We start from the raw sequence: 24,121 nt of genomic DNA on the forward strand, positions 1-24,121 counted from the left end.
CCTTCGCTGACTCTCTGGGATCATTTCTAAGATAAATCATCGAGGCGCTTAAGTACGACATGAGTAAATGGCAGCCGTTCCGCTGAGAAATGATGAACGCATTATACTTCACTTTGTAAGGTCTTTCCCGCCTTCGAATCGGGGGTACTGATTCCTCCAGGACTACGACTGTTTCTACGCCTCCGTCTTTGAGGCCGAGCAACCAATACTGAAAACGCTCCCTCTAGCCGTCCAGCAAAAGCAGATCGTAGTCACATGTAACTATGAAGCTCGAAGACGAGGACTGCGCAAGCTTCAGTTGATCAAAGAAGCAAAACAGATCTGTCCAGACGTCGTCATCATCCTTGGGGAAGATCTTACCAAATTTCGAGATGCATCTAAAGACCTCTACCTCTTCTTTCGGAGGTCTATCTGGGGTGAGAGAGTTGAAAGACTGGGGTTTGATGAGATATTCATGGATGTTACCGACATGATTACCTATAATGCAGGTTTATTGAACCCGAATGACCTGACGCACTCATTTTTCCATCTGGACTCGCGAGATCCTACGGTTGGCTTCGCCTTTGATGCCACTGCTGTATATGGTCGTACCTATCCGAATGATAGATCTGGGAAACCCCTGTCTGAAGCCGACACGCAGCTCCATTTGAGACTCCTGCTTGCGTCTCATTTTGCTGGCTACCTTCGAAGTCAACTAGAAAACCAGAAGGGCTATACTGCCACGGCGGGCATCTCGACTTCCAAACTTCTCGCCAAGGTCGTGGGTAGTGCTCATAAGCCGAATAATCAGACGACGCTTTTGCCACCTTATAGCTCGACAGGGGACTGCGAAAGCAACGTGCTCAGGTTTCTTGATTCGCGGGAGATACGGGCAATACCAGGCATTGGTTCCAAGCTTTCTCGAAAACTCATATCTCATATTACAGCATCAGACCAATCGGCGGTCGAAAATAAAGTCACAATTCGCGATGTTCGTGCGTTTCCAGGCATGGGCCCTTCGCTTCTGGAACGGATCCTAGGGGGACCTGGAGCTCCTCGGGATATCGGGGTGAAAATATGGGGACTATTGCATGGAGTAGATGGTACTCAGGTCGGCGAAGCTCGTGACACACCCACCCAGATTAGCATTGAGAACTCATATGGCCACTTGGACACGTTTGAGGCTGTTCGCAAAGAGATGTTGTCACTTGCTGCTAGCTTGATCCGCCGAATGAGGATGGATTTGACGGAGCGCTACAGTGACGCCGAAGGCAGTACCTCTCTGGGACCTAGGCTACGCGAAGAAACGAAAGCTCGATGGCTTGCTCGACCGCGAACTTTTCGTTTGTCTACAATACCACGGTCGACCCAGGGATCTGACCACACCTATAGTCGCAGATCCCACTCGGCATCACTCCCCCAATATGTCTTCAATCTGGACGAACCCATAGACGCCCTGGCAGAACGTGTCGTCCGAGAATTGGCCACACCAATGTTCCGCAAACTCCACCGGGAGAGGACGGGCTGGAATCTGCGCGTTCTGAATCTTGCTGTGACAAATATGGCTGAAATAGCGGGCGATGGAAAGCATAATGACGGCCGAAATATCAGCAAGATGTTTCAGCGACAAGAGGCGGAACCTCAAGATACCCTTCCAGCATCTGAACGGACATGGACTCAGTCAGAGCTACCTGTGCTACCGTCAACGCTGACTGTAGCGTCTGAAGCATTGTGGGAGAGTGACGGGGAAGAAGAAAGCATGCCCAGTGTACAGTGTACAACCTGTGGAGCGTCAATACCCCATTTCGCGCTTGCTGCACACAAAGTATACCATTCTACGTCTGAAAATAATTAAGGCGACACCCAAGACTGCAAGGTTTATCAGCACAGGGCTGCGCGGAATACACCCGTAGTAAGCATAAGCCACTATAAATGCCATTGTCTAGTTGGTGCTTCTGTAAGCGCCGTCGTAGTGCCAACCATTCCTTGGCTTACAGAACACATCTCTTGTTTTATCATCTCTTCCCCTCTTTCAGCTCTTGATTTCTCCTTCTTCCACTCTCTGATCTGTTTTTTTTCTCCTTCTTTCAAGTTTATTCAGCCGTCTTTGGTTGTCCTGTTGCTGCGCCAAGCCGCCTGCGCCCCAATCTCGGCACAGCCTCAAATCTACTCCGTTACCTCCGCCCTGTCTCCGATCGACATTCTCAAGAGATCTTATTTCCTCCATAATTCAAGCGGAGTCGAAGCAGCCGCAAGGGTGTCAGGGTGCTGAACATAGCTGTTTCATTCTCTTGGGACCCGTGGAGAGCCGAGCTGAGTCGGTTATTTGTTCTTTCGCTGTTGCCTGGCATTCGGTCTTGGTATGCAATGAATCAAACAAGCGCATTGGATTGATTCATTCGCCCCTTTTCGTGGACCCTCTCTGGATTCTTCAGTCAAATTCTGTCGTTTGGAAATAATCACCGATTCTACTACTGCGGCCGTTCGTTTCAATCACCGGCCATGAGACTCATCAACCCGGTACTGCCGCTAATTGTTGGCGTACTTTCGCTATTTACAGACAGCGTACTAGGTAAGTTTTCGGGACCATTGTACGAATCGCTTCGACCATGCTTACCAGAGATGAAGCCAGATCACAGACGCCTAGCGCTATCCGACGAGTTTCCTCCCTTGAGCAGCCGGCGATCAAGGCGCCGTCCAGAACCGACCGCGTTGACCATCTTTCACATTTTGATATCACCTTTACGATAAGAGACAAGAAACAGCGGATAAAACTTGAGCTAGAACCGAACTATGATATTATTGCCGACGATGCTTATGTGCAGTATCTTGGAGCGGACGGTAAAGTTCATACCGAAGAGCCTATCGCACGAGACAAACACAAGGTCTTTAAAGGGCGAACCTTGATAGGACGAGGAAAAGGACAAGGGATGTGGGAGCCTGTTGGGTGGACGAGGATATACGTGAAAGAAGACGGACCTCGGCCGCTCTTTGAGGGTGTCTTCAATATTCGCGGCGACAACCACCATGTTCAATTGCAATCGACTTATCTTCAGAGAAAGCGTCCTCAGGATGTTGACATTCCCAGACAGGACGGAGAGTATATGGTGTTCTACCGCGACTCGGACATGCTACGAGCAGAAACCCCTGCACGTGTGGATCTCAAACGGTCCCTGTCCACGGACGACTCGCATGAACTCGAATCGCGCTGGGACATGGTTGGCTCTACTTGCCAGGCCGATAAACTTGATTTCAATTCAGATCCTAATCACCCTGTCCTCCACTCTTTTACCGAGACAAAAAGCAGCTGGGCCTCGATGCCAATGGCCGACCTTTTTGGCCTAGGCTTCAGCAAACGAGACGATATCAATACTGTGACTGGAAACGGCGGTGGAGTTAACTTGCAAGCGACAATTGGCGATACAAGTGGCTGTCCAAGTACGAAGAAAGTGGCTTTAGTCGGTGTTGCTACAGACTGCTCATTCTGGGAGAAATTCGACGGCAGGGACGACGTTCAGCAGTCAGTGGTCAGCATGGTCAATAGCGCCTCAGACGTTTTTGAGAGCTCTTTCAACATCTCCCTCGGCTTACGGAACTTGACAATCACAGACAGAGAGTGCACAGAGACCTCGTCTGCCGTACAATGGAATATGCCATGCTCGCAGGGCAACATCACCCAGCGACTAGATTTATTCTCTGACTGGCGCGGGGAGCAATCGGATAATAACGCCTACTGGACTCTAATGACTGACTGCAACACGGGTCCGGAGGTTGGGCTTGCTTGGCTAGGCCAACTGTGCAACAATAAGGCTTCAGGGTCAGTCAGCGGTACCAACGTTGTCGTCTCCACTGGTGCTGCTGGATGGCAGATTTTCGCCCATGAGTCTGGCCATACTTTCGGAGCGGTTCACGACTGCACATCCCAATCGTGCAGCCAGAACCAGCAATCCTCGTCTACCCAGTCAGGATGCTGTCCGTTGAGCACATCAACATGTGACGCCGGCGGAGACTACATCATGAACCCAAGCACCAGCTCAGACGTCACTAAGTTTTCACAATGCACAATCGGCAACGTCTGCTCCGCGCTTGGCCGCAACACGGTCAATTCGGAATGTCTTTCAGACAACAAGGGCATTGTTACCATCACCGGTGCGCAATGCGGCAACGGCATTGTTGAAGAAGGCGAAGACTGCGACTGCGGCGGCTCGGAAGGCTGCGGCGACAACAAGTGCTGCGACGCAAGCACCTGCAAATTCACCGAAGGTTCCGTCTGCGACGACGCAAACGACGGCTGCTGCACCTCGTGCCAATTCTCCTCTGCAAACACCGTCTGCCGCGCCAGCACTGGCGTATGCGATATTGAGGAAAAATGCACCGGCAACTCTTCAACTTGCCCAACAGATACTTACAAAGCCGACGGCGACTCTTGCGGCAACGGACTCCAATGCGCTAGTGGCCAATGTACCAGCCGCGACGAGCAATGTCGAACCATGCTCTCCTCAGAAATTGGCAGTAATGACACAACTGCCTGCGACGATAGCAAGTTCCCTTCCTGCCAGATCTACTGCTCTGTCTCAGGGGGTTCAAGCTTCGGGGTGATCCAATGCATGACCAACGCGCAGAATTACATCGACGGCACGCCCTGCGAGAATGGTGGGCGATGCCGTAGCGGCATCTGCGAGGGCGGGAAGTCCTGGCTTGAAGCGCACAAGAATATCATCATTCCTGTTGTTGCGGGCGTTGGCGGCCTCATCCTCCTAGCTATTCTGGTCTGCCTCTTCAGACGCTGCAGGAGGACCAGGTATACAATGAAACCAATACCACCTGTTGCCACTGCGTACAGCCCCTGGCCACGCCGAATGCCGCCTCAGCCGCAACAGACCCCAATGCGAAGACTAAGTCGATCGCCGGGATCAGGATACGGCCAGGTTCCGCAAGCTCCCTACCCGAGTCCGTACGGACACTATCCTGGCCCCGGACCTCAGCGAGGACCAGGGCCGATACCATCTCCTTATCCTGGTTATTCTGGCCCGGGTATGTATGAGGATCCGCCGCCAGGGTATACGCCGACGGTGCGGTATGCGTAGATAGCTTTCTGGAGCTGAAAGGCATAGATTTTTTTTTTGTGTGTTTCGAATATAGTGTTGGATTGTATATAGCATAATACGGGCTGGGTTTGGCGTGCGCGGGTATACCTCGATCCTGGAGTATGATGGAGGTTCACTGCATTTACTTTTCTTGCCACTTCTTGGGTACTTCTGCATACTGTCTTTGGTCATAGTTGGAGGTTTTGGATCATACTCCGCATATATCATCTAATTCCTCCCCTTTCCTTCTTAGATAATGAAATACGACGGCCTTTGTTACTTTTTTTTTTTCTTGGCATTAACGCATTTGCTCACTTAGAGGTATTCGTGCCTACCATGATTCTTCCCTGGCCAATCTGCGAGATAAAGCTTACATATATCGCAGTATTCCACGCAAGCGCTCTTGTCCTGAAAAGCCTGCTCTTCATGTTCCCCCCCTAGTACTCCAAAAGATAGCTACGTGCAAGCAGTCGCTCTGTGTCTAGCGCTCTTTATCTATTCCAGTCTAAGATGGTTAAGTCAACCATGATTAAAAGCTCACCTACAGCCCACTAAGTAGTGATTCAGTTGAAGGCAGCAATGTACTGGTCAATCCAAGATTCCTAAACCTGTAGGAAGGCTAAACGCTTACATCCACGGTGACAACCAAAATATAGCACGGCAAGTAAACAATATCCAGTCAATCGGCGCCCACCAATGCCCAGGAAGAACAACATCAAGCTCAGAGTACAGACAAACGATAGAGAATAGCCCCATTTCCAAGACATTGGATCCATATTGACACCTGTGATATATGGTGCTATCACAAAATTCGAATTGGACCTCACTGCCAACAGATACTCACAAAGGCCTCCCTCGTCACACCGCCAACGCCCTCAAGGTCAAACTCCTCAATCATCGCACGAAGTTCCTCCTCTTCCAGGCCCGTCTCCCCTAGTTCCCGCGCGACACGGCGCAGATCCTCCAGGTCGATATACCCTTTCCCGCCCTCGTCGAAAAGCTCAAACGCTCGGAGGATCTCGTCTCGCGGGTCTCGCTCGAGGATTTTCACCGCTGTTACTGCTTGAAATGCAGAAAGTGGCATCAACAGGTTAGATGGATGCTGGGGATTCGTAGTTGGAGCCGTCTTGGGCTGTTGCTGAGATTGTTGCGCTGCGGCTTGCTGTTGGACCTGAGGACGTGGGACACCGTACGTCGTTAAGAGGGAGATGAGTTCTTGTTTCGGGAGAGTGAAGCCAAGGGCGCGGAATGCCACACGGAGTTCATGGTAGTCTAGATGTCGGTCACGATCGAGATCGAAGAGGGTGAACTAGCAGGAAGAATCAGTCAATGCTCCGGTAAGAACCGCGGTCAATTGGGCTATACGGGAAGACGTACAGCTTCATTGATTTCCTCGCGCTGCTCCTCCGTTAACCGGTTTAACGGATTCGATTCTTGTGAAGGATTATGTGTTTGCGCATGTACTTGTTGCTGGGTTGCTTGCTGGGTTGACTTAGCGGCGTCGGGCGCGAACTCGCTCTGGGTCGCTCCTAGTCCACGACGAGAAAATGAAGAAGCGCTAAATGGTATCGCATTCTGATTCATTGATCGGTCAGGGAGTTTGCCTGTATTATAGGAGCGCGACCCGAACGGTTGGCCGGATGAGGCCATGGCGAAAGGCCCGATGTTGTTGCGGCGTTGACGCAAGGGCAACAACAATCGAGTGTAGAGGGCAGGAAAAGCGTTAAGCGGCGGTAGCCTAGACTCGAGTTGGGGAGTTTCTGAGCAAAGCGGGTGGGGAGTGAGGGGTGATCGTCTGGATCTTTGTATCTTTGCCTTTTGTTTTGCGTTGCCAGGCAGTTCTGACGCTGAGACGCGACGCGGAGCGGTGGCCCCAGCGGCTTTTAATTGGCCAGGACATTTCTATGCAACGCTCGTCCGTACAATGAGTCAAGTGCTATATTATTGGAATATTATAGACTGAAACTGATATATTTAACAGTGGTGGCTTAATTTGCAAGATATGGGTATCAGTGTACATGGAGCAAGGGCAAATCCCTTGATGCTGAAACAGCGCGGTTCGACTCATGAATAACCTGTGCCAACAAGTCACTTCCTAGACTCTAGATCAGGATCAATCTGCGTCCCAAGGTCCAAGTCTTCCAAGAACTTTCTGTCTTGTAACTTCTCTGGAAGATAGTCCTGCACCACCTTGCCATCCTTGAAGTTCGGGTTGTACTTATACTCCTTTCCGTACCCCAGTTCCTTCATCAACCGCGTAGGTGCATTGCGCAAATGAATCGGAATGGGAAGACCTGCAATTCCAGGCTCGGACAGAGCCGCAAAGGCGTTATTGAGGCCTCGATATGCACGAGTGCTCTTAGGAGACAGCGCCATAGCTACTGTAGCATGTGCGAGATTGATCCGCGCTTCGGGAAGACCTATCTTCTCCACCGCGGCATGCGTTGAGATGGCAAGAGTCAACATGCTATTATCAGCCAAGCCTATATCTTCAGACGCGACAACTATCAGGCGCCGGGCAATATAGAGAGGATCCTCTCCCGACTGTATCATGCGGGCAAGATAGTACAGCGCTGCATCCGGGTCGCTGCCCCGGATGGATTTGTGGAAGGCGGAAATGGTGTCGTAGTGCTGGTCGCCTGCGCGGTCGTAGACAAGCGTCTTAGTCAGCGCTCGTTTTATCTCGTCTTTGCTGATCCCTGGCCGTTTCGAAAGGTTCATCCCCAATTCTAAAAGGTTGAGAGACGTGCGGGCATCTCCGTCGGCAAATTTAGCTAAGTAATCGAGCAACTCGTCGTCCACTAGGGCAGATGGCGAGTAGTTCGGCCCTTCAGTCTTTAAGGCACGGTTTAGAATGGATCTAATGTCCTCGTCGGTGAGCTTTGATAGAGTAAAAGTTCTGCATCTGGAGAGCAGCGCGTTTTGCACTTTGAATGAGGGGTTCTCCGTCGTCGCCCCAATCAGCGTAACCTGTCCGCTCTCGACAGGGCCCAGAAACACATCTTGTTGGGACTTTGAGAAACGGTGGATCTCATCGCAGAAAATTATGGTCTTCCGCCCCGTCAATCCGAGCTCGCTCTTTGCATCGGCGAATATCTTCTTGCATTCCGCAACCCCGGTGCTGGTACTATTAATCTCCACGAATCTACTTCCCACCATGGACGCAATAACTCGTGCAATCGTTGTCTTTCCAGTTCCCGGCCCTCCCCATAGAATCATACTTGGCACTCGATCCTCCTCAATAAGACCCCGCAGTACACCGGTTGGGCCGACAAGTTCCTGACCACATACTTCGTCGAGTGTTCGGGGCCGCATCCGCTCGGCTAGCGGCGCGGCTCTCTGGAATGCATTGACCTTGGGTTTCTTCGGAACGGGTTCTGAAGCTTCGTCTGCTTGTAGGCGAGCGGCAGTATCGTCCAATCCGCCATTCTGCGTTACCGGTCTCTTGCCACTGGGGTTACGGAGGGGGGAAGCAACGGAGTGAGTATCGCGCTGAGTGGAGGCTTTTTTCGTGGACGACGGTTGAAAGAAAGCAGGGACGGGCGCTTTTTGGGACGGTGAAGGATCGCTGGAGCTGGATGTGGGCTCTTCGATGAATTGCTGGCAGTCCGAGTCAATGTGGTCATTGATCTTTAGCGATGAGACCGATTTCGAACAAATCGGACAAGATACCATGGTTTCAATCACCGACAGCTGACCTGTGTGCCAGACCAGGGCACTGGGATGACAGATTCATGAGTATCTTGAATGAAATCGTTGAAGACATCGGAGTTGATAGATCAGTCTTGCTGACGCGTGTGAACGCGTCTAGATAGCTTAGTCACGTCCTGTAGGCTCGCATTGGTGCCTTAGTGCCTGATTCGTTCAGCTATCCAGCCAGTCAATATAGAGACTAAACCTATATCGCACCCTTCAAATCCTCAGTTGAACTGTCAATTAATCTCTGTGTACTACAGTCTGCATGGTATCAACTTTGGGTTTTATATCAAGCTTGAGTGATAAACCAGAAACAGGTCTAGGCGCGCAAAGTCAGCACTTGAATATTTGCCGATATTCACAATTATCAGATGTCGTCATTCAAGCAAGATATTCCTCATCGAGGTTATCCAGGTTTGTTATCAGACGGGTTGTAGTGCAGTGAATGTCTCCAGCCTTGGATTAGGGCTCCGATATAGACCGGAACGATAGACCGCGGATGTCGCAAGCGGGATGATTCATTCTCCAACCTCCGTCCCTCAGTTACATTTTGCCCCTCTTTCACCCTTTGCCCCTCTTAACTATTCTCTATGCTCTCGAGTTCTCGTTCTTCTGCCACGCTCCTTAAATCCTTCAATTCATCGAGTCTTCTTTCCTGCTCCCCAAGGTCAAGACTCAGCCTCCGCATCCCAAGGTTCCAATTCGGAGTAAGAGCGATGTCGGCCACCACAGCTCGTTCAGACCCGTTCAAGCCTGCGGCGCGGGTTGCAGGTCAACGACAGGACGTTTGGTATGGAATCTGCAATCAATGCGTGCTAAGGATTATTCTGACTGGCTTCTAGGTCCATTGTCAACGAAGCCGCTGCGGCTTCTCCTGTCCAGCCTATCGTGAACATGGGACAAGGGTTCTTGTGAGTGAGCCGGCTTCTAAAACCCAGCAGAGAAATGCTAACCGCATAATTCTCTAGCGGGTACAACCCGCCGCAGTTTGCCCTAGATGCCGCGAAGGCTGCCCTTGACCGCGTCGACTGCAATCAATACTCGCCGACGAAGGTACATCTTATCTCAGAACCAGAACCGTGATGAGACTCCGGCTTACCGTTATATAGGGCCGCCCACGGCTCAAGAAAGCTCTTGCCGACGCGTACTCGCCCTTTTTTGGGCGCCAGCTAAACCCAGATACCGAAGTCACAATCACTACCGGCGCAAACGAGGGTGAGGTTATCTACACTGGTTCTGGGATACGAGCTGACTGGATAAGGCATGTTGAGTGCTTTCATGGGGTTCATTGAGCAAGGCGATGAGGTTATCATTTTCGAACCCTTCTTCGACCAGTGAGTTTGGACGCTCCGATGCTTCTGCCTATCTAACAGTCTGTAGGTATATCAGCAACATCGAAATGCCCGGCGGCACTATTCGATACGTCCCTCTGCAGCCTCCGAAGGATGGAGCCACCAAGACGTTACCTGCGTCCGAATGGAGCATTAATTTTGACGAGTTGGAAAGGACGATAAACCCTAAGACTAAGATGATTGTGAGTTCCTGATTGCAAACCAGACGCTCAGATTCTAATGCGGTTCAAGGTCCTCAATTCCCCGTAAGCCTCCATTTCCGGCAGTCAACATTAGGTGCTAATGAACTAGTCATAATCCTGTTGGGAAGGTTTTCTCGCGCGATGAACTCGAACGCATCGGTGACCTTGCCGTGAAGCACAACCTCATCATCCTCTCCGACGAGGTCTACGACCGTCTCTACTATGTCCCATTTACCAGAATTGCCACCATGAAGCCAGAGTACTATGAGCGGACGCTCACCGTCGGCTCCGCAGGCAAAGCCTTCTACGCCACCGGCTGGCGCGTCGGCTACCTGATCGGACCCGAGCACTTGATCAAGTACGTTGCCGGTGCTCACACCCGCATCTGCTACAGCAGTGTGTCTCCTCTGCAAGAGGCAGCGGCCGTTGCTTTTGAGGAGGCAGACAAGCAAGGCTTCTGGGACCAGAGCCGAGAAGAGATGAAGAGGAAGATGGAGCGGTTCTGCGAGGTCTTCGATGAGCTTAACATTCCTGTACGTCCCCATTCCTATCCTTTTGGGGCGTGTTTAATTGCTGACTTTTATTAGTATTCTGACCCTGAAGGTGGCTACTTCGTGCTGGCTAACATGGCCTCCGTCAAACTCCCAGAGGGCTACCCTTTCCCTCCTCACGTTGCTAGCCGGCCGCGTGACTTTAAGCTCTGCTGGTTCCTTATCCACGAAGTCGGTGTGGCTGCCATTCCTCCGACGGAATTTTATACCGATGCCAACGCACATATCGCTGAGGACTACCTCCGCTTTGCAGTTTGCAAGGAGGATGACGTCCTCGAGACGGCGAAGGAAAGACTTCGTGGGCTGAAGAAGTATATCGTGCGGTAAAGCTGATGATTTCGGAATTCCTTATCTCGTATTCATCATTTTTACGGAAGCTACAACTACCATATAGAGTACATTTCACACTCTTAATTCGTTTAGCTGGATTATCGGATATTAAGAGGTTGAAAAATGAAACTAGTTTGATAGACCGGTGGTACCTAAAGTACAGCTCTTCTAAAAAAAAAAAAGCTATGCAGGCATGCTAGGTACAAGTGATAAACATTGTATAAACAGAAATTTGGAAAGGCCTCAACATGAGGTCCAAAATACTCACACATATCCCAACTGAAATTAATCCAATTCCGTCATGTCACAGATTCCGAGGTGTGGATTCATCCAACATCCATCCATATCAACCATTTGGAATATTCAAGCTTGAACGGACTAGAAAAAGAAGGACTCAGCAAGTCACCCCTTCAATGTCCATATCCCCGGCCCCCGCACCATCCCAACCGTCCCCGCGGCAGTAAATTTTACGATCCTCTTCCTCAACCCCGAAGTGTCCATCTTCTTCCAGGAAACCCTTCCCAATCATGCGCTCCAACGCATTCGGTACAGAGGGATGAGTAATGCGTGCCGCTCTAAGAATCCAGTAACTGCTCTCAAGCTCTTCAATGCGCATCTTGTGTCCCCCACCACTGCGCTGGCCGAGCAAGGGCTTGTATTCCGAGCGGCAGACTTCGTCCGTGCAGAAGCGCCGGCTGCGGCCGGTCCAGTCCGTGGGGCAGGCATGACGTTTACCAGTTATGCAGGGCTGGATTGTGATGGAGAATTCCTTGTTCATTTGGTATTTCAAGGAGGATTCGAGAGACAATAGAGGATTCACTGGGGAGTCGTTGGTTGTAGAGCGGATGTGGTCCCGGATGAGACGGTAGAGGTAGTCAGTTATAGCAGGGTTCTCGATGGTCACTTTATACCAGTTATTATAAAGGCCTTTGAAACAGAGGGTATGGGAGGAGGCAGAGGGAGACAAACCAAAAAGCACCGCAGCGAGTACTCGCCGAAAGCGATCGCGCTCCTGGGCATCCTCAAAGCGCACAACATGGATAATCCTACTTGAACACCTTAGCTTCACCTTCTCCTTGTCGTTATCACTCTTCTTCAGCGCCCCCTTATTCACCATGTCCACCCAGTCACTGAAAATGAAGTAATCCCCCTCACGGTGGTTCATATTGAAGTGTACGGCCTGCCGGTGGCGCTCGGGAGTATCAAAACCATACAGACACGGAATCAACGGCGGAGCCTCCCTAACGTCTCTCGGAATGGTGGATTCCTTGCATGGATACGTGAAAACAGCCTGTCCGCATATCGTCCAGTGTGCCTTAATATCCTGTAGCAGATGGGCGCGCGAGCAGTACCGGGTTTCTGAGTAGGGGCCACACTTGGGACAGATTACGGTTGCTCCGTCCCAGAGGTTGCAGCGGGCAGAACAGCCTGTTTTTGCGCACGGAAAGCCGTGACTGTCGAGTTGCCAAAAGAAGTTTGAGGGCTTCTTGGATGTTATCTTGCCGCGGCCGCGGTGTTCAATGTCCGTCGTAGAACTTGAGATGCTGCGGCTGGAGGTTGAGGCGGACGGAGAGGGATGCGCGTGATTGCTTATCACTTGGGGTGATAATCCAGAGGCAGAGGCAGCAGTAGGAGGAGCTAGTCCGGTGACATTGCCTGCTACCTTACCTCTGCCCTTGTCCTTGGTGCGGTGAGCGCTCGAGGGTGCAGAGGCAGCGGTAGTGGTCCGAGGAGTAGATGCAGATGCACTGGGTGTCCAGGCCGTTGAGTTTGATGCTGTGCCACTGGACCTTGGAGTCGAGGCACGGAGAACAGGAGACTCACTGCCTGCAATGGGGACGCTGTCGTGCTGGATTTCCCCTTCTATAAGGACAGGAAGCTTTTCAATCATGGGGCTTGTGTGTTTGACGGAGCTCTGCCCAAAGAGCGAGGTTGACGATTTGGAATCTAGCCATGCGGTATCAGCATATTTCCCATGTTATGTGTTCCGAAGCAGGGACATGGAATGACTGACTTTCGGTCCCAGTCGGAACCTTGGGCTCTCCAGCCACGGCATTGTCAGCGTCTGTGGTCTTCTGCGTAGCAGAAAGCTCAGGTGAAGACGGTTCTGCCAGCTCAGACGCCGAGGTAGTGGCTCCCGAATCTATAAAAATGGTGTCAGTACGTCTACTGCATTCCTGAACGAGAGCATAAGATGGGAACTGACTTCTGGGGTCTGTGTGAATTTTGGGTTCATCAGTCTGCGCTTTACTAGGGTCAGCATGCTTTTGCACAGATAAAAACTCAGATGAAGGTAGTGTCGCATCTTTCTCCGAGCAAGATTTGGGCTCCTCAGTGACAGCTTTGCTAGCGTCGGTGTTCTTCTGCCCCAGAGATGACTCGATCGAAGGTAGCCTTCCATCATTGCTTGGAGAAGTTTCGGCTCCATCAGTCGCGTTATCGGCTGCATGGACCTTCCTTTGAACAGAGGGCTGCTCTAATGGAGAGAGTGTTGTATTGTTATCTGAGGCTTCAGTCTCCAATGCCTCGACGCGTTGCTTGCCTTTGCCCTTGGCATTATCATTAGGATATTGATCATTGATCAACTGTTTCTCTGCAGCAAGGCCAGCTTCATAGCAATCCTGTGAGGTACCCTTCTCACGCAGGGCGAGTTCGGCACTGTTACCTTTCTCAAAGGCCTCTGAGAGTTCGCCAGCTTGCTCCTCGACAGTAACACTGCTCCCGGTATTATTCTTCGCAGGTGTACTTGAATTTTCGCCATGTTCCTCGACGGGAACATTCTTACCCTTCTTCTTGCCCTTAGATTTGTTCTTCTTGCGCTTGTCAGACATGAAGTCGAGGAGGCTCGCCTTCATGAAGGCCATAGTTCCTTCGGAGGCCGAGCCTGGAGTATCTTCAGCAGAGACGAAAGTCTTGTTCTCAGTCGAAGATTGTAAGTATGCCTCAGAAGGCGGACCAGGATCGGAGGAACCACTAAGTGTTCGAGCTCGGAGGAGGTAAATTGCTTCGGTATGGGTTTGAAAGTCGTTGGCTGGTTTTGTGTTAACACAAAAAAGTGAGAATTTGCCTCATAGAGTAGAGAATGCTGACGGGAGAATGGAGAACGACATGGGTCCGAGAAAGAATCACTTCTTACCAGTGTTATTACCTGCAGACGCACTTTCACTATCATCGTGACTGGCAATCTGACTCTGACTCGTACTCGGAAGTGAATGGCTTCTCCTCCTCAAGCGTGCGGCTTTAGGAGAGCGGGATTCGATCTGGTCCCCGGGGCGACTGGACGCATAGTGAAATTCATCCTTCCCTTCACATTCACTCTCCAGAGGACTGGGCTGCACCGAAGGCTCTTCGAACTTCGACGTAACATCCGGAGACGCGGGGGCATCTGGGCTCGCCTTCATCTGGTTCCTATTGCGTACATTGCCCTTTTTTCCGGCCTTCTTACCACTACGCCACGGCACTGCGTGACTGGAGGTTTTCTTGCGAGGCGCCATTTGCACGTTCAGTCTGATGCAATACAATGAGCTTGATGCTTCGGCTCTCTGTGAATAAGCGGTAAGTAGAAAGGACATACTTAAGATTCCAGAACAACGTAGTGAGCTGACTTGTCAGTAAGAGAACGAGGGTGAGAACGAAGTTTGCTATCGAAGCCGAGTTGGGCCCTTTTTTGATGCTTGTCTTGCTGCGTTTCGTTCTTTTATGCGTTGTGACTCAGGTAAACTTTGGGGTTTGAAAGAAGAGAAATGTGTTAAGGATGGATGAAAGGCGAGAGGTTTTATTATAAGTTGACTGTTCATCGCCATGGCGATGATGGTGCGATGATTGTGCTGTTTCCGATGCAAAAGTGGTACTGAACATTACGACTTGCATAGAATACAGCATGGAAAGGTAAATTGTTGTGAATGGGAGACTACTGGCTAACATGGCTTTGCATACCAGATATTACTCTTTGTGAGCGTTTGTGCTTAACTTCTCTATGGATTGTCTGGCGGCATAGAAAGGAACTCCAGGCCTTTGCATACCGATTTCCTGACCGGGAAAAGGCCTCTTATACTATGCTCGATGGCAGGAGGTATGATGTTTTAAGACGAAGAACCACGCAAGGACTGACATTATATGTCTACAGACAGGTCTACGCTCCGCATTTCGTCCATAACAAGCCGACTACACCTCCAGGTCCGGAACCTAGAGGGCTCGAGCACTTTACCATGTTTTCCAGTCTAGTCTAGCTTATATACGTCTTGCCAATCGACTGGGGTACTTGGGAAGTCGTTTCAAATCCGCCGGCAAGGCAGCAAACATACTCTGTGGTGGACAACATAGTCGACGAGATAGCGGGCAACTTGAGGGACCGAATAATCAGTGACTGGAGCGTTGAAGAGGCATCCGTCAGTTTGACAAAGCATATGATGCGATGAGTATGTGCCAACTAGGCTCTATGATATGCGCAGAATACAGTTTACTGAATATTGACGGTGGAATCTATATCGCAGGTCCCTTCGTCAGCAGCTTGCTGGTCACCGTATGTGATTAAAGGCTGGTGGACGGAATTAGGGCACAGATCTGCCTAGATACGTACCTTCGAAGAAGCAATTACCCAACAGCTTTGCGGCTGTAGAGGGAGATGCTTTTGTTAACAATATGAAATTCATTAGGGGGGGTTGCCTTGTTATGTGGTGGACTCTAACAAGTGAACGTTAGTTGAAGCACTTCAGAAACATATTTTGCAAAACCGAGCGCTGAAACCCATTAGCATTTCACCTAAGCATTACTCGATCAAAGCCCAAACACCATCACTAGATTTCAAGAGAAGTCCTAGATACAGAAGAAATCTTATCTGATAAGTTAGACAATGAAGATGTGTCTCCGTTGTCTTTATTTGGCCCATCACGTGCCGTCCTCTTGTATCTCCATCCCTCTCTCTCCACCTTTCCACCCTCACTGCGGTCAGGCAGCTGATCTCATTCCTCAGATCAAAACGTGTCTAATAACACTCAGCATACGAACTGTTGACTAAAGTTCTAGCAATCGCTTACCAGTCAAGCAATGGCCCGCTGCTTGGTCTGCGGCAGTCCAGCGGCAAGTGAAGCAACAAGCGCCTCAGTCATGAATGCCTCAAAGACGACCCGAAGAGACTCGACAAATAACTGTCCTTGAAAGAAAACTCATGTGGAGATCTCGGTTTCACTGAGATCCTGTCCTCGGCTGGCGCCGTTGCGGAGGTCAAGGGATTGGGCGACGAGGCTGCGCTCTAAGCGCCCACGACATGGCTATATTTGGCCTCGCAAGCGCTCTGCAGAAATCCAGTTTGCCCTACCTACTGGTGTCACTGGATGGATAGTAGCAGAATCCTCGCGCGAGATGAAACGTACCAAGGACGAGATCAATGTTTACTCAGTGTTTGGGTGGCTTCGGAAACCGTCTATTGCTTGGTATGAATAGACTGCCTTTTGTCTGAATGACTACTTGCCCAATGGAAGCCTATTTTGGTCTTCAAAGCACTCTTTTCCACGAATTGCCTTGCATTCAATAAATGGGGGATTACCCCCGTTGCTGCTGTTCTCCTGTCCTATTGTTCTGCTCTTTTCTCCCTTTCCTATTTGGGCCGACTAACACTACGCTCACTTGCTATTCATTTCGATAGATTTCATGCGGTATGAATTCTCAATAGATTGCATCTCAAATATATCCTACGACATAGGTGCTGCTGGCCAGCGTTTTTTACAATCCCGAGATACTTATTTTCCTCCCTCCGCGGTCATCAGTCTTTAACGCTCGACATTTTACTCGATCAGCGCACTATTCCTTCCTCGACACCGGTGTTATACCGGATTATATTTCGACATGATCTTCTCAAGATCAGCTCGTTCTATATTCCCTCTTCTTCCTCCCTATGGGGCCCATGATCCGCAGGGAGGGCGCGCTGTCCCGTTACAACCAGACGACATCACACCATATATGGGCTTGCGAGCACGCCTGTCACAAATATGGATGAACCGATGGACCATCCTCCTACTCCTGGTGCTTGTCAGAGTCCTGATCGCAATTGCCAGTCTTAACACAAACATGGATTCTGCCAGACGCGAGGCTTTGTCCGCATGTACCTCTGTCGAATCCATGGGCAGCGCCATGGCCTCGATGCCTCACTACTCAGCCCGCGGCATCAACGAACTCACAGCTTCTGGCGTGGAGACCGCGGTCAGCGCGCTTAAGACCATGCTCACACTAGTCGTATCAGGCGTGGAGGAGCTTATTGTGTTCTTCATCAAGATGATGTACCAGACATATCTCTGCCTCATTACAATGGCTGTTCGCGGCACGGTCGACGTCGGAGTCGGGCTCCTGAAAGATGCCAGCGACTTCCTGAACTCGACAATCAAGTCTATCGGCGAAGGCATCAGTGACGCAACACAGACGTTCGAGGATGGCCTCAACAAATTCGTCGATGGAATAAATATCGTCGGAAGCGTCTTTGGCGGAGACGAGGTCCCCGACTTAGATCTCTCAAGCTTCATCGAAGACCTCGAAAACGCCCAGCTTCCATCCTCAATCGACGATGGCCTCGACAAGCTCAATGACTCGGTACCGACGTTCGACGAAGTCAGCGAGTTCGTAGAGAATATTATCCGCACACCCTTTGATGAAGTCAAAAAGCTCATCAACGAATCCATGGGAACATTCACCTTTGACCGGGACACCCTACCTGTTCCCGCAAAGAAGCAACTCAGTTTCTGCAAAGGCAGCGACGGTATTGACTCGTTCTTCAATAACGTCTCCGACATTGCCGAGACCGCAAAAAAGGTCTTCATCGCTGTACTTGTCATCGCTGCCGTCCTTGTCTGCTTCCCCATGGCATGGCAAGAAATTCGCCGCTGGCGCGCCCAAAAGGAACGCTCCCAGCTTGTCCGCAAGGAAGCGCATGACCCCTTGGATGTCGTCTACATTGTCTCAAGACCCTACTCGGCCGCAGCAGGAATTAAGGCCGCCAGCCGCTTCAGCAACAGCCGGCGTCAGATCCTAGTCCGCTGGGTTATCGCCTACGCCACCTCCCCGTCAGCCCTCTTTGTCCTATCCCTCGCCATAGCCGGCCTCTTTGCCTGCCTCTGCCAATATCTCCTCCTCCGAGCCGTCGAAGAGGCCGTCCCTGAACTCTCCGCCGAAGTGGGCGCCTTTGCTGACAAAGTCGTCGCGTCACTCGATAATACCTCCGCCGAGTGGGCGCTCAGCGCAAACAGCGCCATCGGCGATATAAACACAGAACTCAACGATAAGGTCTTTGGCTGGGTGAACTCCACCACAACAGGCGTGAACGATACGCTCAACACCTTCGTGGATAAAACGACTGGCGTCCTAAATGATACATTCGGCGGAACCCTCCTCTACGACCCCCTAAAGGACGTGTTCGACTGTCTCATCGGTCTCAAGATTGCGGGTATTCAGCGCGGTCTAACATGGGTACACGACAACGCACATATCGATTTCCCAGAACTCAGCAACGACACGTTTTCGCGCGGCGCAGCAGAAAGCCTGTCAGACGACAATAGCTCAGAGAGCTTCCTCTCTGACGCGGGCGCCTCAACCTCAAACAAGATCACAGAAGTCGTCTTTCGCGTCACCAGCGCAATTGAGTCCGGCATAGCCACGGAGGCCCTCATCTCTGGCGCTATCCTGCTCATCTGGTTCCTAAACCTGCTTTTCGGCCTCATTCGTGCTCTCTCACTTTTCAGATCCCACGATCGAAATCGCGGCGATGGAGGTCCCGGCCCTGCTGCAAACTTAGACCCTAACGACGGCTTCTCAGACGTTCCTCTCACAGCCATTCCAAATCCCCACACAACTGCCCATTCTGCTGCTGACTCGCAATCTCGCTCTCAACCGGTCCCTGAGTACGAGCCGCCGAGCCGGAATTTCGCATCTGCTGGTCCGCCCGCGGCTGTGACAGCACAGACAACCTACGAAGACGAGAAACTGGGCTTTGCGGGACAGAGGAGGAACGCGCTAAAGGTTTCTGTTATTGATGCGCGTGCGAGCAGTTATCCGGAGTTTGGGGATGAGAAGCGATGAAGTGACTACCAGTCTAACTAGCTGACTGGACTGTGGATGAGGTAGTCGGTCTGCGTCCTAACTCTTTCTTCTTTGCTTTTTTTCCATCTTATATATTTATTCACCCTGTGTACTGGTCGTACGATGGCGTTGGAGCATAGCACAAGCATATACTTTTAGCGTTGGCCACTATTGTCGCATACCATACCTATGTAGCAAACTCTATCTAGAGAATAATAAGGCAGTGTATCAATATGCAAGAAGCAGGATTCAACCATGTGCTTTCGTTTAACGTCAGTCAGGATAATCTACGTTCAAGTCCTGCTGTACTCCATATATGATATTTGACCCTTGTCGCCGAACTAGTATTCGACTACGCTTCTTCTTTCACCCAAATCTAACCACTGCAGACACCGGCTATTACAGTGTCCGTAATACCTAGTACAAGAAATATTAGAGAAGACTAGTGGATGAGAATCATAACCAAACAGGCCAATTGATCCGTAATGCTTGTAGGCAAAGCGAGACAATATATGTAAAGTATCAAGTCATAAGACATAAATAGGCGGACTACATCACATCACCATGATCCCTGTACTATATTACGGAATGCTTATTCCCCTATATCGCAACGAAGAAGCTCTTTTCCCCTTCCTCCGCCTTCACTCTCGCCCTTTCAATAATGGGATCCGCACAACTAACCCTAATTCTCTCCGGTGTAGCCGGACTGACAAGACTCAGCACATCAGTAACCCCCCACTCCTTCCTGGCAGCCTTCAGTGCATCCCGAATAGCGAAAAACGCCGCGCTGCCCATGAAAAGCGGTGGCTCGCCGACGCCTCTACTGCGCTGGATCGTCCGCAGGTTCTCCCACTCTACGTCCTTAAGGAGACTAACGTTGAATATTTGCGGAATGTCACGGAAGCCCGGAATTTTGTAGTTTCCAGGACCTTTAGTGAATATTTGGCCAGTTGTGCGGTGCCAAAGGCTTTCTTCTGTTGTGAAGAGACCCTGGCCCTGAATGTATGCGCCTTCTATCTGACCGTAGTCGATGGAGGGGTTGATTGTGCGGCCGACATCCATTTTGATATCTGCCCGGAGGGGCGTCCAGTCGCCGGTGAGCGTATCGATTTCGACTTCAGCGGCTGTAACGCCCTGCGTGAAGTAGAAGAACATTTGACCCTTGTTCTCACCCCAGGTATAGCCGATGTCTGGGGTGCGGTAGTAGCCTTGGGCAGAAAGGTTGACACGGTCGAAGTAAGCAGCGTGGGCGAGGTCTTTCAGGGTTGCGTTGGGCATCTTTTCACGGTAGGGCTTGAGACGTTCGTTCAGTTGGGTGCAGGCGTTATAGATGGCATAGCCGTTGAGGTCGGAGCTGGCAGAAGCCGCTGTAGAGGATGTGTTTGCGACGGTGTTGGTGGCTGTTTCGGAGATGAAGACGTCCGACAAGGGAACGCCTAGGGCTTCGGCTGCTATCATGGTCATCTTTGTGTGGAGACCTTGGCCCATTTCCACGCCGCCGTGGGCGACGAGGACGCTTCCGTCGTGGTAGATATGAACGAGGGCGCCCGCTTGGTTGAGAAAGAGGGCCGTGAAAGAGATACCAAACTTGGTGGGGATAATGGCCATGCCACGCTTGGACCACTTGTGCGTGCGGTTATATTCCTCCACGGCCTTGCGGCGCTCAAAATACTCGCTCTCCTGTAGAACCTGATCGTACATCAACGGGACATGCCAGTCCTTAAGTTCTTGGTTGAAATGAGTCATGTCACCCGGTTCGTACATGTTGAGTATCCGGAGCTGTTCCACCTGAAGGTCTAGATGATCTGCGACTTCTGAGATGATTGACTCGGCAAAAAAGAGACCTTGAGGGCCACCAAAGCCCCGGAATGCCGTATTTGAGACGGTGTTCGTCTTGCATATCCTGCCCCGGACGTAAATGTTCGGGAATCGATATACGTTGTCAATGTGTGAAAGACTTCGCTCCACAACAGCACCTGAAAGATCCTGTGTATGTCCACCATTTGCGTACACGTCCGCATCAAGTGCAAGCAGCTTGCCCTCCCTTGTCACCCCGACTTTCCATTTACAATAGAATGGGTGACGCTGTCCAGAAGTCGCAATGTCTTCATCGCGATTGAGCATACACCGCACTGGACGCCTGACTTTTGCGGCTGCTGTGGCGCATATACCTGCGAGCTGGACTGACCGCGTCTCTTTACCACCAAAGCCTCCTCCAAGGCGCTTGACCCTTGACACGATCTTGTTGGCAGCCACGCCAGTAACCTGTGCTACATATGATTGCCTGCCCAAGTCAGCTTTGCTCAGAGAAATAGAAATGAACGTACGTTTCCGTCGGATTCTGGGTACTGCTCCAGATTTCCATTTCGCCGTCTTCTGCTTTAGGGATAGCCACACAAGCTTGTGTTTCTAAATAAAAATGTTCCTGGCCCCCCATTCGAGATACACCCTCAAAGACATGGTCAGCGTCTCTGAAGGCGCTTTCCGGGTCTCCATTCTTGATATAACGGAAGCGTTCGAAGAAGGATTGCGCTTCGATTGCCTCTTCGATGCTGAGGATTACTGGCAATTCTTCATATTCAACTTTGACGGCTCTTGCACCCTCTTCTGCAGCCTTGGCTGTGTTTGCAAGAATCATACCAATTGGCTGTCCGGCAGTTGTGACTTTATCGACAGCAAAGAAGACCTCGTCACAATTTGGAGCACCCCACCAGTTCGCTCTCGGTGATGGAAGGTCTTTATGATCTACATAATCGATGACACCAGGAATTTCCAAAGCGGCTTCTGTGTTGACACTGAGCAGCTTGGCGTGAGCCTTTGTGGACAAAACCATACATCCGTACAGTTCGTTCTTTTGCGCGGGAATGTCGTCGGTGTACTGAGCTTCTCCGGTAGCCTGTTTCAATGCCGAGAGGTGCGGCCCGGCTCGGCCTAGAACCCTCTGCTGGTAAGCCGCTGAAGCCTCGTTATCTTTCTCTCCAGTTGAAATTGCTCGCTCAATTTCAGCGACCACACTGTTATCCAGATCACTACTCCTGGCCTCGATCTGTGATAATACGTCATGGTAGAATCGGTAGAAGAACCCGAGAGCAAGTGACTTTCGGTAAGTCGCCATACCACCTGGAACACCAAACTTCAGGTTGAAATCCTGCTCCAAAGCACCCATAGTACCTTCTAGAGTTGCCGGATCAGTGAACTTCTTCCCGGTGAGGAAGGCCTCCGCGTTCCGCGCAGATACCGTCAAAGGCGCCATACCGCCAAAAACTAGGCTCACGCTAGTGACATCGTTCGATGACGAGAGTGAAACCCGCAAAGCGGCATTCACAATTGCAATGTCATCATCCTTCCTCTTAGATTGTTTATAAGCCCGCAAATACTCGCCTTTCTCAGATGCGGTAGGTATACGTAGACTTGAAATGATAGCGTCTGGCGGAAGGGCCGTAGATCGGTAACCTCTGAAGAACTGTGTCATTGGAATCTCGGTTTCCTTATCTAACGACCTGGCGACAAGAGTCGTGTTTGTAGCGACAAAAACTGGGTTGAGATCGGATATCGGGGATGCAGTGGCCAGGTTCCCAGCTGGCGAAGCCACATTTCTGATCTGTCTCCCAGCAAAGTAGCGAAGCTGTTTCTTTATAGCGGCAAAGGGCTGGCCGCGAGCTGAGCCGTAGCGCTCGATGGCCTGATCACAGACAGATTCAAGATCAGTTAATGAAATGTTGGCACCAATTTCCAAGTAGTTGTCATGAAAGGCAAATTGCCGGAGTTCAGCGAGGTCTCCAAGGTAGACAGATGCTCCATAACGCATCTGCTTGAATTTGATCTCGATCTGCGTCTCGGTGCTGCCACCTATCAATTTTGCATCAGGATGAATACTCTTGATCTCCAGGAGCTGCTGTACGGTGACCGGCCGATACCACTTCTTTCTCTTGTTACCAAAAGCGAGAGGGCGCAACTCGTGTTTCCAGAGCGACGGAGGAAATATTAGTTCCGTGTCTGGTTTGTACTCAATAAAGTCGGGAGACGCAAACTTGTGCTTAACGTCTTCGGTAGTCTCCTCGGAAGACCCTTTGCAACATCCATTTGTGCCTTTCTGTTCTTCCATACAGCATCCAGAGCCACCGTTTGCTCGAGCTTTGCCACAGCCGATTGGGCTTGTAAAGCTTTGGGCAGCGTCCAAAATCGGTCGATATCCAGTACAGCGACAAAGGTTTCCGTCAAAAGCTTCTTCCACCGCATGCTCAGAGGGCTTAGGGTCATTTCGTAAGAGCGCATAGAGACTCTTGGGAGTATCAGCACGTTATCGCCAGAGAGGTGCTATGGAGACATACCATCACAATTCCCGGTGTACAGAAACCGCACTGGCTTCCGTTTCCGATTGCTAGCCGTTGCTGAATCGCATGGGGATTCTTAACGTTCCCAATGCCCTCCACCGTAATAACGTGTTTCCCATCGACAGCAACCAGCGGCGCAATGCAGGCGTTGATGGAGGCATGGTAAAGCTTCTTGGTAGTCGGATTGATTTGCGAAACGACCTATCTAATGTCAGTGAAACTGATAGAACATTATCCACCAACAACTTACAACCGTGCAAGCACCACAACCACCTTCTGCACACCCTAGTTTTGTCCCTGTCAAGCCAATACCCCTCAGGTATTCCAGCAATGTGATTTCGGGGTCAACAGAGTCCAAGATAACCTTGGTGCCATTAAGATAGAAGCGAATGGTATCGTCCCATTCTTCAGTGAGTTGCAATAACGAGGCCGCAGCTTTCGGCGGGGAAGCTGCCTCAAGCTCCGATTGCGACGGTTGTAATAAGACACCGGGAGCCATGATGGTGTCGTATATGATTGCTCCAGAATAACGTACCTGAAATCAAC

At 50.8% G+C, this 24,121-nt stretch overlaps 8 protein-coding genes across 8 annotated transcripts, besides 1 other annotated feature; 4 read left to right on the plus strand and 4 right to left on the minus strand.

Annotated features, from left to right (window-relative positions):
- Window positions 1-24,121: part of a sequence feature (contig 1.98 826..565485(-1)) that runs on past both edges of the window.
- On the plus strand, window positions 55-1,834 carry ANIA_05620 (putative DNA polymerase iota; the record flags this gene model as incomplete). Its single annotated transcript, XM_658132.2, has 2 exons — window positions 55-115; window positions 161-1,834. The coding sequence occupies exons 1-2, from the start codon at window positions 68-70 to the stop codon at window positions 1,832-1,834; spliced, it is 1,722 nt and encodes a 573-aa protein (XP_663224.1). The 5' UTR covers window positions 55-67.
- Window positions 2,589-5,347, plus strand: admB (ADAM family of metalloprotease ADM-B; the record flags this gene model as incomplete). Its single annotated transcript, XM_658131.2, has 1 exon — window positions 2,589-5,347. One exon carries the CDS (start codon window positions 2,589-2,591, stop codon window positions 5,064-5,066), a length of 2,478 nt encoding a protein of 825 aa, XP_663223.1. The 3' UTR covers window positions 5,067-5,347.
- On the minus strand, window positions 5,890-6,716 carry cdc31 (centrin; the record flags this gene model as incomplete). The annotated part of the gene is made up of 2 exons (XM_658130.2): window positions 5,890-6,375; window positions 6,444-6,716. 2 exons carry the CDS (start codon window positions 6,714-6,716, stop codon window positions 5,890-5,892), a joined length of 759 nt encoding a protein of 252 aa, XP_663222.2.
- On the minus strand, window positions 7,155-8,741 carry ANIA_05617 (ssDNA-dependent ATPase MGS1; the record flags this gene model as incomplete). The annotated part of the gene is made up of 1 exon (XM_658129.1): window positions 7,155-8,741. One exon carries the CDS (start codon window positions 8,739-8,741, stop codon window positions 7,155-7,157), a length of 1,587 nt encoding a protein of 528 aa, XP_663221.1.
- Window positions 9,479-11,174, plus strand: ANIA_05616 (kynurenine--oxoglutarate transaminase; the record flags this gene model as incomplete). Its single annotated transcript, XM_658128.1, has 8 exons — window positions 9,479-9,552; window positions 9,605-9,673; window positions 9,731-9,815; window positions 9,872-9,977; window positions 10,024-10,096; window positions 10,143-10,296; window positions 10,425-10,829; window positions 10,884-11,174. The coding sequence occupies 8 exons, from the start codon at window positions 9,479-9,481 to the stop codon at window positions 11,172-11,174; spliced, it is 1,257 nt and encodes a 418-aa protein (XP_663220.1).
- Window positions 11,572-14,749, minus strand: ANIA_05615 (uncharacterized protein; the record flags this gene model as incomplete). Its single annotated transcript, XM_658127.1, has 4 exons — window positions 11,572-13,124; window positions 13,192-13,320; window positions 13,384-14,208; window positions 14,314-14,749. 4 exons carry the CDS (start codon window positions 14,747-14,749, stop codon window positions 11,572-11,574), a joined length of 2,943 nt encoding a protein of 980 aa, XP_663219.1.
- Window positions 17,022-19,241, plus strand: prm1 (pheromone-regulated protein PRM1; the record flags this gene model as incomplete). Its single annotated transcript, XM_658126.1, has 1 exon — window positions 17,022-19,241. The coding sequence occupies one exon, from the start codon at window positions 17,022-17,024 to the stop codon at window positions 19,239-19,241; it is 2,220 nt and encodes a 739-aa protein (XP_663218.1).
- On the minus strand, window positions 19,812-24,097 carry hxA (xanthine dehydrogenase hxA). The gene is made up of 4 exons (XM_658125.2): window positions 23,826-24,097; window positions 23,573-23,776; window positions 21,569-23,523; window positions 19,812-21,525 (listed from the first exon to the last, which is right to left on the minus strand). The coding sequence occupies exons 1-4, from the start codon at window positions 24,072-24,074 to the stop codon at window positions 19,842-19,844; spliced, it is 4,092 nt and encodes a 1,363-aa protein (XP_663217.1). The 5' UTR covers window positions 24,075-24,097; the 3' UTR covers window positions 19,812-19,841.

This window comes from Aspergillus nidulans, chromosome V (genome assembly GCF_000011425.1).
Source record: "Aspergillus nidulans FGSC A4 chromosome V".
Taxonomy (NCBI): domain Eukaryota; kingdom Fungi; phylum Ascomycota; class Eurotiomycetes; order Eurotiales; family Aspergillaceae; genus Aspergillus; species Aspergillus nidulans.